This window comes from Cetorhinus maximus, chromosome 8, assembly GCF_964194155.1.
Source record: "Cetorhinus maximus chromosome 8, sCetMax3.hap1.1, whole genome shotgun sequence".
Taxonomy (NCBI): Eukaryota; Metazoa; Chordata; class Chondrichthyes; order Lamniformes; family Cetorhinidae; genus Cetorhinus; species Cetorhinus maximus.
Genome location: NC_135886.1, coordinates 134077172 through 134090910, shown reverse-complemented (window position 1 = coordinate 134090910; position 13739 = coordinate 134077172). Strand labels below are relative to the sequence as shown.

The following is a 13739-nucleotide window of genomic DNA, read 5'->3' as shown; positions in this document are numbered from 1 at the left end:
TTTTGGACCAAAGCTGTAATGAGGTCAGGATTTGAATGGCCCTGGCAGAAATTGAGCATCAGTGAGCAGGTTATTGCTGAGTAAGTGCTGCTTGATGTCACTGTTGATGACCCCTTCCGTCACTTTGCTGATGATCGAGAGTAGACTGATGGGGCAGTCACTGACTGGATTGCTGAGTTTTTCCAGGTAATTCTGTTTTTGTTTTGGATTTCCAGCATCCGCAGTAGTTTTTTGTTTTTATACTGACTGGATTGGGTTTGTCCTGAATTTTGTGTACAGGACAGACCTGGGCAAATTTCCACTTTGTTGGATATTATTACACGATTGTTACAATTATTGCTTGAAATGAGCAAAACCAGAGGACAGCTGATTGTATTTTAACTACTTGGGTTCTGTGAACAAATGGACTAAATTATGTTGAACCAGAATGATGAAGAGACATTTTTTTTAAACTAGTGAATTGTTTTGATCTGGATTGTACCACCATAATGGGTGATGGAAGCATGTTCAACAATAATTTTCATAAGAACACAAGAAATTGGAGCAGGAGTAAGCCATTCAGCCCTTCGAGCTTGTTTTGCCATTCAATCCAATCATAGCTGATCAGGCTGGATGGGCTGAATGGCTTCCTTTTGTGCTGTTTGATTGTGTGATCTTACATAGCACTTACTCCATTCTCAAGACATCCCAAAATTCTTCACAACCATTTGAATTGCTTTGCAGTATAGTCACCGCCGTGTCATTGGTAAACAGAGTAGCCAATTTGGACACAGCAAGATCCCAGGAACGGAAATGAAGTGAGCAAACAGGTAATCTATGTTGGTGGCATTAGTTTAAGCAGGAAACCCGAGAATGCCCTGCTCTTCAAATAGTGCCTTGAACAGGAAGATGCAGTCTCAGTGTAAATCCCATCCAAAAGGCAGTACCTCTGACAATTGTGCTTGTTCAGAACCACACTGAAATATCAGTTTTGATTGGGCCTTAAACACTAACAAACGATGCTTCCTTGCTTTAATAACAACTTTTCCCTCCCCCCTCCCCTTGACACGATTAAGTTGACATGGATATCAAATTTGGTACGGTGTTGGCAAACTGACATTTTTCTTTATTTACCCTGATATACGTACCATGTTCTAATCATCTGTGGACTTCCTTATATCTTTCAGCTGTACTCACTGACAAGCTACCTCAGCTTCTGCTCCCTCTTGAAAACCAACAAAGTACTGTAGACGTCCAGCTGGGTAAGTTACTTCCTGCAGGGGCCATCTTTAACATCAGCACTGTGAATATTAATATTGTTATACGATTTTCCATCCAACACATGTTTACATGGCCGTATCTCCACACTTACCTCTTTATTAACTGGTGCTCCCCACTTTTACAATCATTCTTTTTGTATCCCTTTGATCCTCTGCTGTCCCGATTATACAACAGATGCACAGCCAAAGGCTGAAATGAAGGATATGGTCTATGATTGTGTTGAAACTTTCAATTTTATGTTAGACAGTCAGGCTTTCCAAAGCTGTTCACCTCTTCAAGACAAGACATCTGTTCAGATTTTCCCAACCACATCCATCAACTTTTATCAGTTAGCTTAAACTGAACTAAATAACACCTTTAAAAGGAAAATAGTTGCAGATTTGATTTATGTTTTTAGACAATATCCAGGGATTTTCTAAACGCTACATAATGGGTGAGCACAGCAACATAGGATGGAACTGTCAACTTTGGTGCATAAAACAGACGGTAAAGGATCGGCTACCAAAGGACTGAAAAGTTGACAGAAAAAATAACTGGGGGGTGGGTGAATAATGGGGAGGGGGTGAATAATGGCGGGGAGGGTGAATAATGGACAATAAGTGTAAATATGGGGGAGTTGAATAACTGAATAACAGGGGGTGAATAGTGGGGGTGAATAATGAGCAGGATGGATAACAGGGGGTGAATAATAAGCAGGGTGAATAATGGGATGAATAACAAGCAGGGTGAATAATGGAGTTGTGATAAATAACAGGCAGCCAATCTTCTGTCACTGATTACTCTGCCCCTCCCCTGAAGTTGAAAGCTCTGGTAGTAATCTCTATTTCCATCAATATCTGTGCTGATGATTCCCAGATGATCCTTTAGATTGTGACCAATAAATCAAAACTAAACATCATATCAGACCCCAGCTCTTCTATACTCAGTAAGCATTGAGATCATAGAAAACACTTACTGCAAAAAGGATTGATAGGTTCCAGCAGGATACATAAGCAAGGTAAACGCCATTCCACCAATAGTGCAAGGAACTGCGTACTTGTTTTGAGCTGGTGCTGTAGTTCACCTGCATTGGGGCAAGAACCTGGTCCTCTACTTGGATTATGGCATCAATCTTAAGCCTCCCAAACAAAAAGTACCCACTTCTCCTGGATGAGGGAGGATGGGAGGCCTCAAGCTGGAGAAGGCAGGACGGCCTGAATTCTCGCTAGATGCTGGAACCAATATGGCTTGCCTTGTATGAGGCAGAAACTCTGTACCCCATACATTTGCTGTGGAGGAAGGCACATGTGTGGGTCTGGAAGGTTAAAACATGGATTTAGGTAGAAGATCAATTTGGGGAGGGGACAGGTGGTGGGGGAGAAAGTGGGGAGGAGACTGGCTACAGGTTTGAGAATGAGAACTAGTCCATGGTAATCATGTGACTAAAATATTATTGGTCATATGGTTTCCATGGAACAACCCAGTCGGTCTAAAAGAAATGGAACTGAAGCACATGATTCTCATGGGCCAATCAGATCGCTAGAAGGCGACAGAGGCTGGGTTAATCAGTGTAAAAGGGAACATAACGCAATGTTTTGGTAACAAAGATATACAGCTTTCCTTCTTGTAAAAAATATGGTTGTTTAACTTGCCAATTCAAGTTTTGAATCAGTTTAAAATCTATTCTTCCATTATCATTGACAAATTTAGAATTGACATTCGGTTGTGCATCACATGACAGGCAAGTGTGATTTAATGAGAAAATTAAACATATGGCGTTGGCCAAGAAAAGTTTCAATGTAAAATATTGCATTGTATTTTACCTGATATTTATTGGATTTCTTGCATTTTACCAGATTGTCTAATATTGTTTTTCATGGATTGAAATTGTTTAATGGAATATACATATTGATTGTTTTTATTTTGCTTAGACTGCTATGGATTTAGAATTTTTGATGCCAACTATTGATTTATGAGTACATAAATGTGTGACTCTGGTTAATCTCCCATTTTATTAAACTATGGGCTCTACTTTGAGTTCAGTGGTGAGCAAAAAGCACCAACCATTCATTGCACTTGCCTTTACCCATGTGCTTTTTCTGGCAGCCAACTATCCAAAAAACACGGTGCCCTCTGCAGGGAGTTTGCACCATGTGTACACATGATCAGCAACTGTTGTATCTCCTTAACTCATCCAATGGAAGAATCATTAATGAGCAGCACAGAGTCTGAATCAGGAAGTGCCAGTTAGGATATTTAATTCAATGTTAAATCATGTATAGAAAGCAAAATAGAGGGAAATAAAGATGGGATTAAGAGAAAGGTAAAAAATGACTAAGAAAAAATATTAAAAAGCATTTGATTTTCTATAGCTCAAAGAATAATTAATATCTGAAGGGATGAGACTCCACACTTGCTAAGATTGATTTTTAGGGCCAGGGAGATTGTTTGATAGTAATTAAGTCTTCTTGTGCTGTTAAAATTGTGCTTACACTGGAATAGACAAACTGCAACTTTGGCTAATGAGTTTATGACATATCTATGAGCTGAGTACAGGAACTTCATGTATTTCAGTGGTGATTATTTCAATGAGATACCAGTTCATTGAAGCTTCTGGAGGAGCAGGGCATCTCAGAGAGTAGCTTCTTGAATTGTGCATTTAACTGTGATCACTGGAACCTACTGTCCGATTTAAGCTTTAATAACAGTGTTGTTAGTTCCACGACAAAATCCAGCCCAATAAGTTACCAGGCATAATAGCAAATACAAACAGTTAGTATAATGAAACTGTTTTAATTCAGGCATGAAGGTTTACTTATAAGAAGAAAAAAAAAACTGATGTTAGTTATCTTCTGTTGTGGAGCAGCATTTCATATTGTAACCGTGTAAGGCAAGATTAGATTTATAGCGCTGTCAGCAGTTTTTGCGTGATTTTCCTTTTAATCATTAATTCAGGCTGCTGGATGGTGTAAAATGTCACCCTATTAGATTTTTCATATGTGCTGATTTCTGAAAAAAGAATCTATCTTCAGAGGTTGGATGTGATTTTTTATCAGATTGCATGAGCTGGCCTATTTTCAATATTGCATAATATGCTGCCAGATACTGCAGTCAGAACTGACTAGCATCAAATCTCTTCGAGTTGCCTAGCTTCCAATGAAATGTCAGGTGGTGCATTGAGGCGGGGGAGGGGATTCGATACTGGCTTTCTGATCAAACCGCTCATTTCGTCAATTGTTTTTCTCTCTTTGCCACCCTGGAAGCTTAGTAAGTTTATCTGTGAGAAGCACATCAGGGAGGGCTATAAGGCTTATTCCCCAGTCTGCATCTATGTTAGACGATCTCAAAGAAAAGGCCGTAGTTGTATAGCACCTTTCATGGCCCCAGGACACGTGAAAGCACTTCACAGTCAATGAAATGCTTTTATTGTGTATTTGCTATCGGATTGCAGGAAACTCAGCAGCCTATTTGTGAATGGCAAGGTCCCACAAACAGCTAAGCTGTAATGGCTGGATAATCTATTTGTAACGATGTTGATTGAGAGATAAATGTTGGCCAAGGCACCGGGAATAATTCACTGGATATTCTTCAAAATATTGCCATGGGATCTTTCCTGGCCACCCAAGAAAGCAGATGGGGCTGTGGTTTTAAAGTCTCACCTGAAAGATGGCACCTCTGACAATGCAGTGCACCTTCGGTACTGCACCGGGGAGGGTGAGCCTAGATTATGTGCTGAAGTCTCTGGAGTGGGATTTGAATCCATGATCTTCTGACTCAAAGGCGAAACTGAGGCACCCCTGGCATACAATAAACTCAACGGCTGAGATAGGGGAAGGATAAAAACCCGGAGCTTTCAATCCTGATGCCCACTTAATAACCCTGTGCATAAAGGTGGACATCAGACAGGCATGATTCTCAGCGCTTCTGTCCTCCATAGTTCACAAAAAAGCCTGCACTCCCTATTGAAGGCCTCTATATGAATAGGAAATATATTGGTGGAGAAAAGGGACAGGAACCATTTCTATTAGAACCGTACCTCAGCAAGAAGTTATTGCCTTCAGGAGGAAATATTAAGAGATAACCCTGGCTACTTACTAGTAAGATTTCAATAAGCCAGGCAGCTAATAACTTTGGAGCCTTGTCAGCAATTTTTTAATATTGTGATATAAAGTTGAGCAGCAGAGTTATTACCAAAATTGTTGCTTCATTTTTTCAAGATTATTCTTTTTTATTTATATTCTATCCATTGGCTAACCCTCTCTTCTGAGGTTATTAAGCTTTTGGCTGTGTGCAGATCCATTGGCCATCTTGCAGGCACCTTCCAAATGCAAGCCTCTGCCACTGTTCAAAGCAATGCGTACCAAGCGGGGAGGAACGGAGGGAGTGGGTTTTTGGTGTGTTGGCAGGCTTTCTTTGCAGCACTCCCAAGCTTTTGCTGAGGCCATAGGAAATGCCAGCTGATGCTTTTTTGGGGAAGTGGAAGGGGACAGGTTGAGGAATGCACTCCATCAAAAGTTGTGCAAGCCAGTTCCTGCAGGCCCTGTTTTGCTTGTTTGGGGGGGGGGGGGGGGGGGGGGTGCACAGGGAGGGAGCAGACATGTTGCCATTTTTCCAAAATAGTTTACTTGTGTTTGGGAAGCCTAAGTCTTAATCCTGGGCTGAACCCCGAGGTAGGTTCCATCTCTGCCAAGTGCTGTGTAAGTACACCCTGGTCAGATGTCATGTGCCTCCGCTGGCACCAGGGCAGGACCCAATTGGGGCACACCCAATTTAGAGAGTTTGAGCCTCCAGCCCTACCCCCTCTCCCAACCACCCCTCTCCCTTACATTAATATCCTTGCAGGGATGGTCAAAGTCATCGTGCTCTTTCAAGGCCAAAAAGGAATCCTCGACTTAAGGTTGCACCTGATCTATCCAGCTCTTGGCTGGGTTTGCCGCTGTTCCAGCACATTCCAATTACAGTTACAGTGATGACTTGCTAGAGCTGCTCCACTCACTCGTGTTTTAATTGGTCTTTTAGCTCATGAATAAACAAGGCCTTATCATATAAGAATTGCCTTTCTTCTCACTTTTCATGCTTATTCAATTTTATAGGGCTAAAATCATTGGAGCAGCACTAAATGGTAGTGAATAACCAATATTTACAATCACATAAAATTACAGTTGCGTATTTTTGTTTGTTTAAAATTTATTTCTATCTGAATTTTATTAGTATTATCAATGACAGAAAATATGTGAGCTACTGGTTATAACTTGACAATTAAAATATAATGGTCTTAAAAAATCCTTTGTGAACCATTTGAGTTAAATTCGATAAAGCATTCAATGAATATTTATTGATTAAAGCTCTGCTGAATTTTTTGCTTTTGGAAGAAAAAAAAAAATGCAGGATGAGGTTTATTTTCATTAGTCATGTCCCCAAGGAAGATTAGACTTTTTTTTTTAAGTTATCAGAACAATTCCAAGGTAAAGAAATACCATCCAATCAGGGTTAATTGGCTGCTGATGATTCACAGTTCACAGGATCTTCTGTGGCATCACCCATCCCGAGTGGCAATTTTAAACTCCAAATGTGCAGGTAAGCTGACATCTACAATGTGCATTACAATTACAGCTCCTTCACAAAGTTTTATACCAAGTATAACGAACAAGAAGTTCCGCAGATTTAAAGACCCATGTTTGTGACCTAAAAGAGGTGCCAAATTGCCAGATTTAGTCATCTTGTGCTTTTACTGTCTGGTCTGAATGTTCAGTGACAAAAGGGGAGGGTTGACCTGATGGGAAACCTTTCCCATCGGTTTTGAATGTTCGTGCAGATGCAATAAAACAGCAGCCTGAAACCATGAAAATAGCTTTTCTTTTTTTAGCAAAGACCCTGCTCACTTTGTTTAACTCCACAGGCAGCTCCTGCTCCAAAAATGAAAATGTAATAAGCCAGTAATAACTATTCAAAAAAAAAGCAATGGTGCAGTGGTAAACTCAATGGGCTGCTTATTGCAAAGAATACAAAACTGCAGCACCAGACCTATAAACATTAGGCTTACCACTGCGCCACCAAAGTAAACCCAATGCAAGGCAGGATTTATTTATTTATTTGCATGATGTGGGTAATGATGGCAAGGTTGGCAATTCATTGCCTATCTGTAGCTCAGGGAGAATTATGGTAGGTCTGCTCTCAAAGCACTGCAATGTTGTGGTTTGATATAACTGAGAGCTCGTTGTATCAGAACAGAGAGCGCTTTAGAGTCAACCATTTTGGTATGGGATTAGGATCACAATTAGGCCACATTGAGTAAGGATGGCAATTTTCCTTCCCTAAAGGATATTAGTGAACCAATTGGATTTTTATGACAATCTGACAGCTTTGTGGTCACATTTACTGATTCCAACTTTTACATTTCCACACTTTGAAATAGGGAAAATCAAATTCTCAAACTGCCATGATGGGCTTTGAACTCATGTTTTCTAGATTACGAGCACAGAATGTTGAGGAATACTGTAGGAGGATAGGTCAATAATAAAAAGGAATAAGGAATAGTACCAAAAGGAGTAAAGAATTTGCCTAGTGAATACTGAATACTGTCAGGATTCAGAATAAGATGCTTGAGTTAGAGTCCTAAATAGCTGTAATTGCTCAGGGGAATTTGGTGAAAGGGCAAGTTGAATTGGTATCGCAGAGAAAGACTAAATAAAAATCTGTTTTCGGTTAACAAGTAGCCAGAGGACAATATATAAATGTGGGCTCTGCTTCAATACCTTGTGCAAGGAAAAAATGATGCGAACATTTATAATGAGGTAAGAAGTAGAACTAAATACAATAATGTTACTTCAGTCAATTCACTTTAAACAGAAAGCCCTTCAAAAGTAATAATCTAGAAGCAGGCATAACATAATTACTTATTTTAAATTAGGCAATAAATATATGACCCAGCCAGCCACAAATCCATTTTCATTCTCTTGCAAGAGTATCTGCATAGTCTTAGCAAGACCTTCCAAACCCACGACCACTACCATCTAGAAGGACAAGGGCAGCAGATAGATCTGCCAAGTTCTGATAAGGACAGCATCACCTGGAAGTCTCCCTCCGAGCCACTCACTATCCTGACTTGGAAATATATCGCTGTTCCTTCACTGTCACTGGGTCAAAATCCTAGAACTCCTTCCCTAACAGCGCCGTGGGTGTTTACCTACACCACATAGACTGCAGTTCAAGAAGGCAGCTCACCACCACCTTCTGAAGGTCAATTAGGAAAGGGTAATAAATGCTGGGCTAGCCAACGACGCACACATCTCATAAATGAATGAAACAAATAACCAGCATGTTTTGGAAGGGGTTAGCACTGCTGGAATTACCTCCTTGCAGTCTTTAAGAGTGTCACAGATGAAGTAGGTAAGGAAACTCTGTACAATATGTACATTTTGTTGTTCACTTATGAAAGACCACTCATTAAGCTGAAGCCCATAACATAGGGTAGAATACGGATGGAATGAAAAGTTGGTTGTAAATCAGGAGACAGGGTTCGGGTAAGAGGCAGTATCCCAGATTGGAAGTCAGGGGGTAGGGGCATATTTTTGAGGGGGTCCGCACAGGGTTTAATGTTGGAATCCTATTGTTTTCCAACCTTAACCGATGATTTGCAACGGCAAAATTAGCTATAAAGCATGTCAAATTTTCGAACAATACTAAGCTCAAGAGAGTTCAGAGATGAAGATGCAGTTTAGCGGGTAGACGTGGCAAATTAAATTTAACACTGATAAATGTAAAGCATTCTAGATAGCTGAAAGAAATATGGATCATAAGCACATAATGAATGGAATGAAATTATCACAGGGAGACTTAAAAAGGGGCCTTGGAATAATAGTAGACACATGACATTGAATATCCAAAAGATGTATTGAAGCAGTTATAAAAGTTAATGAAAATAGCGGGATATATGTTTGGAAAAGCAGCATGGAAATCTACAGAATTTGTGCTGAGGGTTAGATCACATTTGCAAAACTATGGCGAAACGCTGCGGATGCTGGAAATTTGAAATATAAATAGGAAATTCAGGAAATATTCAGCAGTTCAGACAGCATTTGTGAAGAGAGAAACAGCATTAATGTTTCAGGGTGATGGTCTTTTGTTTGTTTTCACTAGAACGCTGTGTTCAGCTTTCCTCACTGCTGCACAAAATAGTTGAGAATGAATTAGGAAAGGTGCAGATACATACAACGTGTCCAATTTCGAGTGTAAAGGAACACAGGAATATAGGAACAGGAGAAGGCCATTCAGCCCATCAAGCCGGTTCTGCCGTTCAGTTAGAATATAGATGATTTGTATCGTAAATTCATCTGTCCACCTTGGTTCCATAACCCTTATCTATCTCAGTTTTGAAATGTCTAATTGACCCGCAGCCCCAACAACTTTTCGAGGGAGAACATTATAAATTGGCACTGCTCTTTGTGTGAAGAAGTGCTTCTTGACATCACCCCTGAAGAGCCTAGTTGTAATTTTAAGGAGATCAGCAGTTGGAAAAGAAGTTTAAGCTTTGCAGTCTCGGGAGATGTTGATTAAGGAGCGACCTTTATTGAAGTATACCAAATTAATCCATCAAATTATCTTGGTAAAGCAGAATATTACTTCAAATTAAACCAGGAAAGGAGCATCAAAGCACCCAAATATAAAAGTAGAAAGAAAATTTGAAACAAGATATCAAAAAGTTATTCACTCAATGGCTGGTAAACATTTGGAATTATCTGCCAAGCCAAATCCGGATAGTTATAGGTACAGTGAATGTTGTGTTGCAAGAGTGGGGGATAGGAGGAGACTCATAGCTTTGAATGAGCTTTTCCCATTCCTGAGTTTCATTACGTTCTTATCCTAATGCTACAATGAGCTGAGCCTGCATCTTCCTACCCTTAATAGTGTTAAAGTGTTTGTAATATGTTTCTTTGCTGACATAGTGTTGTTTATTATTGATTACTGGCAGAATAGCTGCCTTACGTGGTCACTTTTCATCTTCAGCTTCTGCCAACAGAATACTAGATTCTTAATGAGCGCATATTCTCTCCATTTGAAACAGAGGCATTACTTTTCACTGGTGTTTGTCCTAAATGATGGCTAGCTGATGGTATAAGCAGATGGTCCTGATTTGGTGTTTTTGATGGTATATTCTTTAACTATAAGGAAGCCAAAATGTGTTTGGTTTGTATGTCAGGTAAAATTGGTTAGTTTGAGAGGGGAATGATGCTTGGCTATGTAATTTGAATGAGTGGCAAGTATGGAGGGAGGGATGAAGGTGTTTCTTCCCGCTCCTGTACCATCACCTCAGGAGTGCCCCAAGGTTCTATCTTTGGCCCTGCTCTTCGTCATCACTATGGTGCTCCTTGGTGACATAATCCCCAGACACAGGTTTGGCTTCCACTTGTATGATGAGACCCAACTCTACCTCCCTATCTAGGTGGTCTAGGGCCCACAACTTGGAATTGTCTCTCCAAAAACTTCTGTTGTTTTATCTCCTCAACTTCTCCTCTGCCTCTATGCTTGAGCAACACCCAGTTTTGGATAGGCTATTATTTCTCCAACAAAGCATTGGGAAAACCCTGTCCCAAACTCTGCACCCTTGCCACAGACCCCTATCTCAGCATTCTATATTGTTCGTACCTCAAATTTAAGCTCTCATCCTTTGTTTCTCACCCTCCCCTTCCCTATCTCTGTAACACTCTCTAACCCTATATCATTCTACCTGATTCCTCACAAACTCTTCATTCCTCTGACTCTGGTCTTTGCGTAGTTCCCTCTCTTTGCGCCATTGCCTCCATTCTCTAAATTCCCTTCCTAAACTCCAACTGCCCACCTTCCCCTCCTCCTTTAAAACCCACCTCTTTGACCAAGCTTTTGGTGATCTCCCACATCCATTTTTTTCCCGTCTGCCTCTGTGAAGTCACCCTGGGATATTTTCCTACATTAATAGTATCATTTTAATGCCTGTCGTTGTTGTTGCATCAGTAACTCTGCAATGTACATCACTGAACCTGCACTATAGCTCATAAATACCCTCAAAATAATAAATCTGTAATATTTGTGGATAATGAGCAGTGATATTGTAAATTATGTCCACACAAACGCCCCTTTCCAGGTCCTCAAGCAGAAAGATTGCATTTCGCAAGAAAAAGTGAATGCCTACAGTTATTGTGCTGTCATGAACAATTTCATTAAGAATCATTTCATTTACGTATTAAATGTACTTTGAATTTCAGTCAGACTTGGTTCTTGCTGGAGTCCGAAGGGTGTTTAGCCAAAGAGCTTTGTGAATAATTTGACTTAAGTAGCCCATATGACTGAAGACAGCATTCTCAAACCCACAGTCATTGGAAGGCTGGGATACTAACATTCACCATAGCCATACTAAGAATTTTTAATTAATTCCAAGAGGCTATTAACAGCAGAAGAGCTGTCAAGAGCTCTTACATAGTGTACATTATAAGCTGTAGTTGTCTTGTACTGTGGTGTTGGTTTAATTGTCTAAATTTGTAAACTCTTTCATTTTGTAAATAAGTTTGATTAATGGCTGCAATGTGCCAAGTCCCTGTCTTGTCTGTAGTGAAATATATTGTGGTGGAGGTCTTATTTTAATCCAATATTAGTACCATGCGGAGAGACAAGTGAAGCTGGGATTGTACTCCTTAGAGTAGAGGAGGTTAAGGGAAGATTTAACAGAGGTGTTTAAAATTATAAAGGGGTTTTGATGGACTAATTAGGCAGAAACTGTTCCAGTGGCGGGGGGTGGGGTCAATTAACAGAAGACACAGATCTAAGGCAATTGGCAGAAGAACCAGAAAGGAAATGAGGAGATTTTGTTTTCTGAGTGAGTTGTTCTGATCTGGAACACATTGCCTGAAAGGTTGGTGGAAGCAGGTTCACTAATAATTTGCAAAAGGAAATTGAATAAATACTTGCAAGGGAAATATTATGTGGCTCTGGAGAACCAATGGGGAGTAGCACTAATTGGAGAGCACCTTGAAAGAGTCGGTTCAGGCCTCCTTATGCACTGTATGAATCTATGATTCCATTTTTGAGATGAATTGTGAATCCTGGATTCACTCACTCTGCAGGGCAGAAGCAACAAAGGCAATTTAAAACAAGTGCCCCCATGCCAAGCTATGCCCCCAAACAACCCTTTTGGCCTCTCGTGTCCCCCTTGCTAATATATGTCCCCCTAACAACCCATATGCCCCTCATGCCAAGGTATGCCCCCAGCAATCCCTGTGACCCCTTATGTTCTCCTGGCACTTTTATGCTCACTCATACACTGTACACTGTAGAGAAGCAATTAACCCTGTAGTGACAGTCGGGTGTATTTTAAAAAAGCCTTAAAAAAGTTGTTCATTGCTAACTTTCCACTTTCTGAGAAAAACTCCTTTTTACTACATCTCAGTATAAGTGTGGATTATCTAGACCCTTTAAAGTATCAATTGCTGAAACTGCAAGCACTTGTAACCTCTTAACCTTGTGAAAATAAACATTGTGAAATTTACAGCATAGATCAGAGAACCAGGACTGTGAATCAAGCAACATTTTCTCTGGGGCTCAGATGTTTCAACAGGCTAATGGATCTCTGGGCTTTCAGCGAAGCCTCATTATGTATTCTTGGCTGGGAACCCAGACATCCATTGGAGTACTGATTTTAAATAACAAAAACGTGACTTTATATTTGGCAAAATAAAAATGTGTTTGGTGTGGATCTTGAATCAAAGCAGGTTTGACTTTGGAAACCATTCTTGTGACTTAATCTCTCAGGCCACCCAAGAAAGCAGGGGGGTGGGTACGGTGATTTTAACCAGCAGGCTTCATTTAAATGCTGTCAGTCTAATTCCTGCCTGAAATGGGTGCAGACTGATTACTGGCAGTGGAAGATGGGGCTGACAAGGGTGACCCGCAGACAATTGGCGGAGAAGGGGTTTTGAAAGGAGACTTACAAGAAGGAATGGGGTGAGAGGCCCCAGGCTAGAAGAATTGTATTACACAATCACACAAAGGAAAGTTTCTCTCTGAACTTGAGGGATGCTGCATCCTGCCCAGCAGATGCCTACTTCTACCTCATGGGAAACATGTGGTACCTGCGCCATTCAAACCCCAGTTAAAAGGCATCAAAGACCTACTGACATAATGTGCTGCCAATTAGTGTCTATACATCACATTTCCGCCAGGCTCCAGTGGGTGCCCTGACCATCACCAAATCAGCAGCGTTAAAATAAAAGAGTCAGTGGGAACCAAGCGAGGATTGAAGCTGCTCCATTTTAACTATCCTATCACTACCATCCCATCGACTAGGGAGAGTTACAATTTCCTCTCCTCTTGAACTCACTCAAAATCTATTCATTTACAGAATTAAAATTGGGCCCCTGATGTCTAATTAAACATATTACTATTGAACCTATAGTGGAAGAGTTTTTAGGGATTATGCCTGAGATAAAGATGGTGTAGTTGGATACACTGAAGACTGGCTTAAAGTGAGA

The 13739-nt window shown here is 40.5% G+C and overlaps 1 protein-coding gene across 1 annotated transcript in view; it reads left to right on the top strand.

The window, feature by feature from the left end:
• Nucleotides 1-13739, top strand: part of il1rapl2 (interleukin 1 receptor accessory protein-like 2) — a 979321-nt gene that overhangs the window by 688569 nt on the left and 277013 nt on the right. The window contains exon 5 of the mRNA XM_078546280.1: nt 1167-1241. Coding sequence (XP_078402406.1) covers nt 1167-1241 — 75 coding nt within the window. The remainder of the gene's footprint in view (nt 1-1166; nt 1242-13739) is intronic.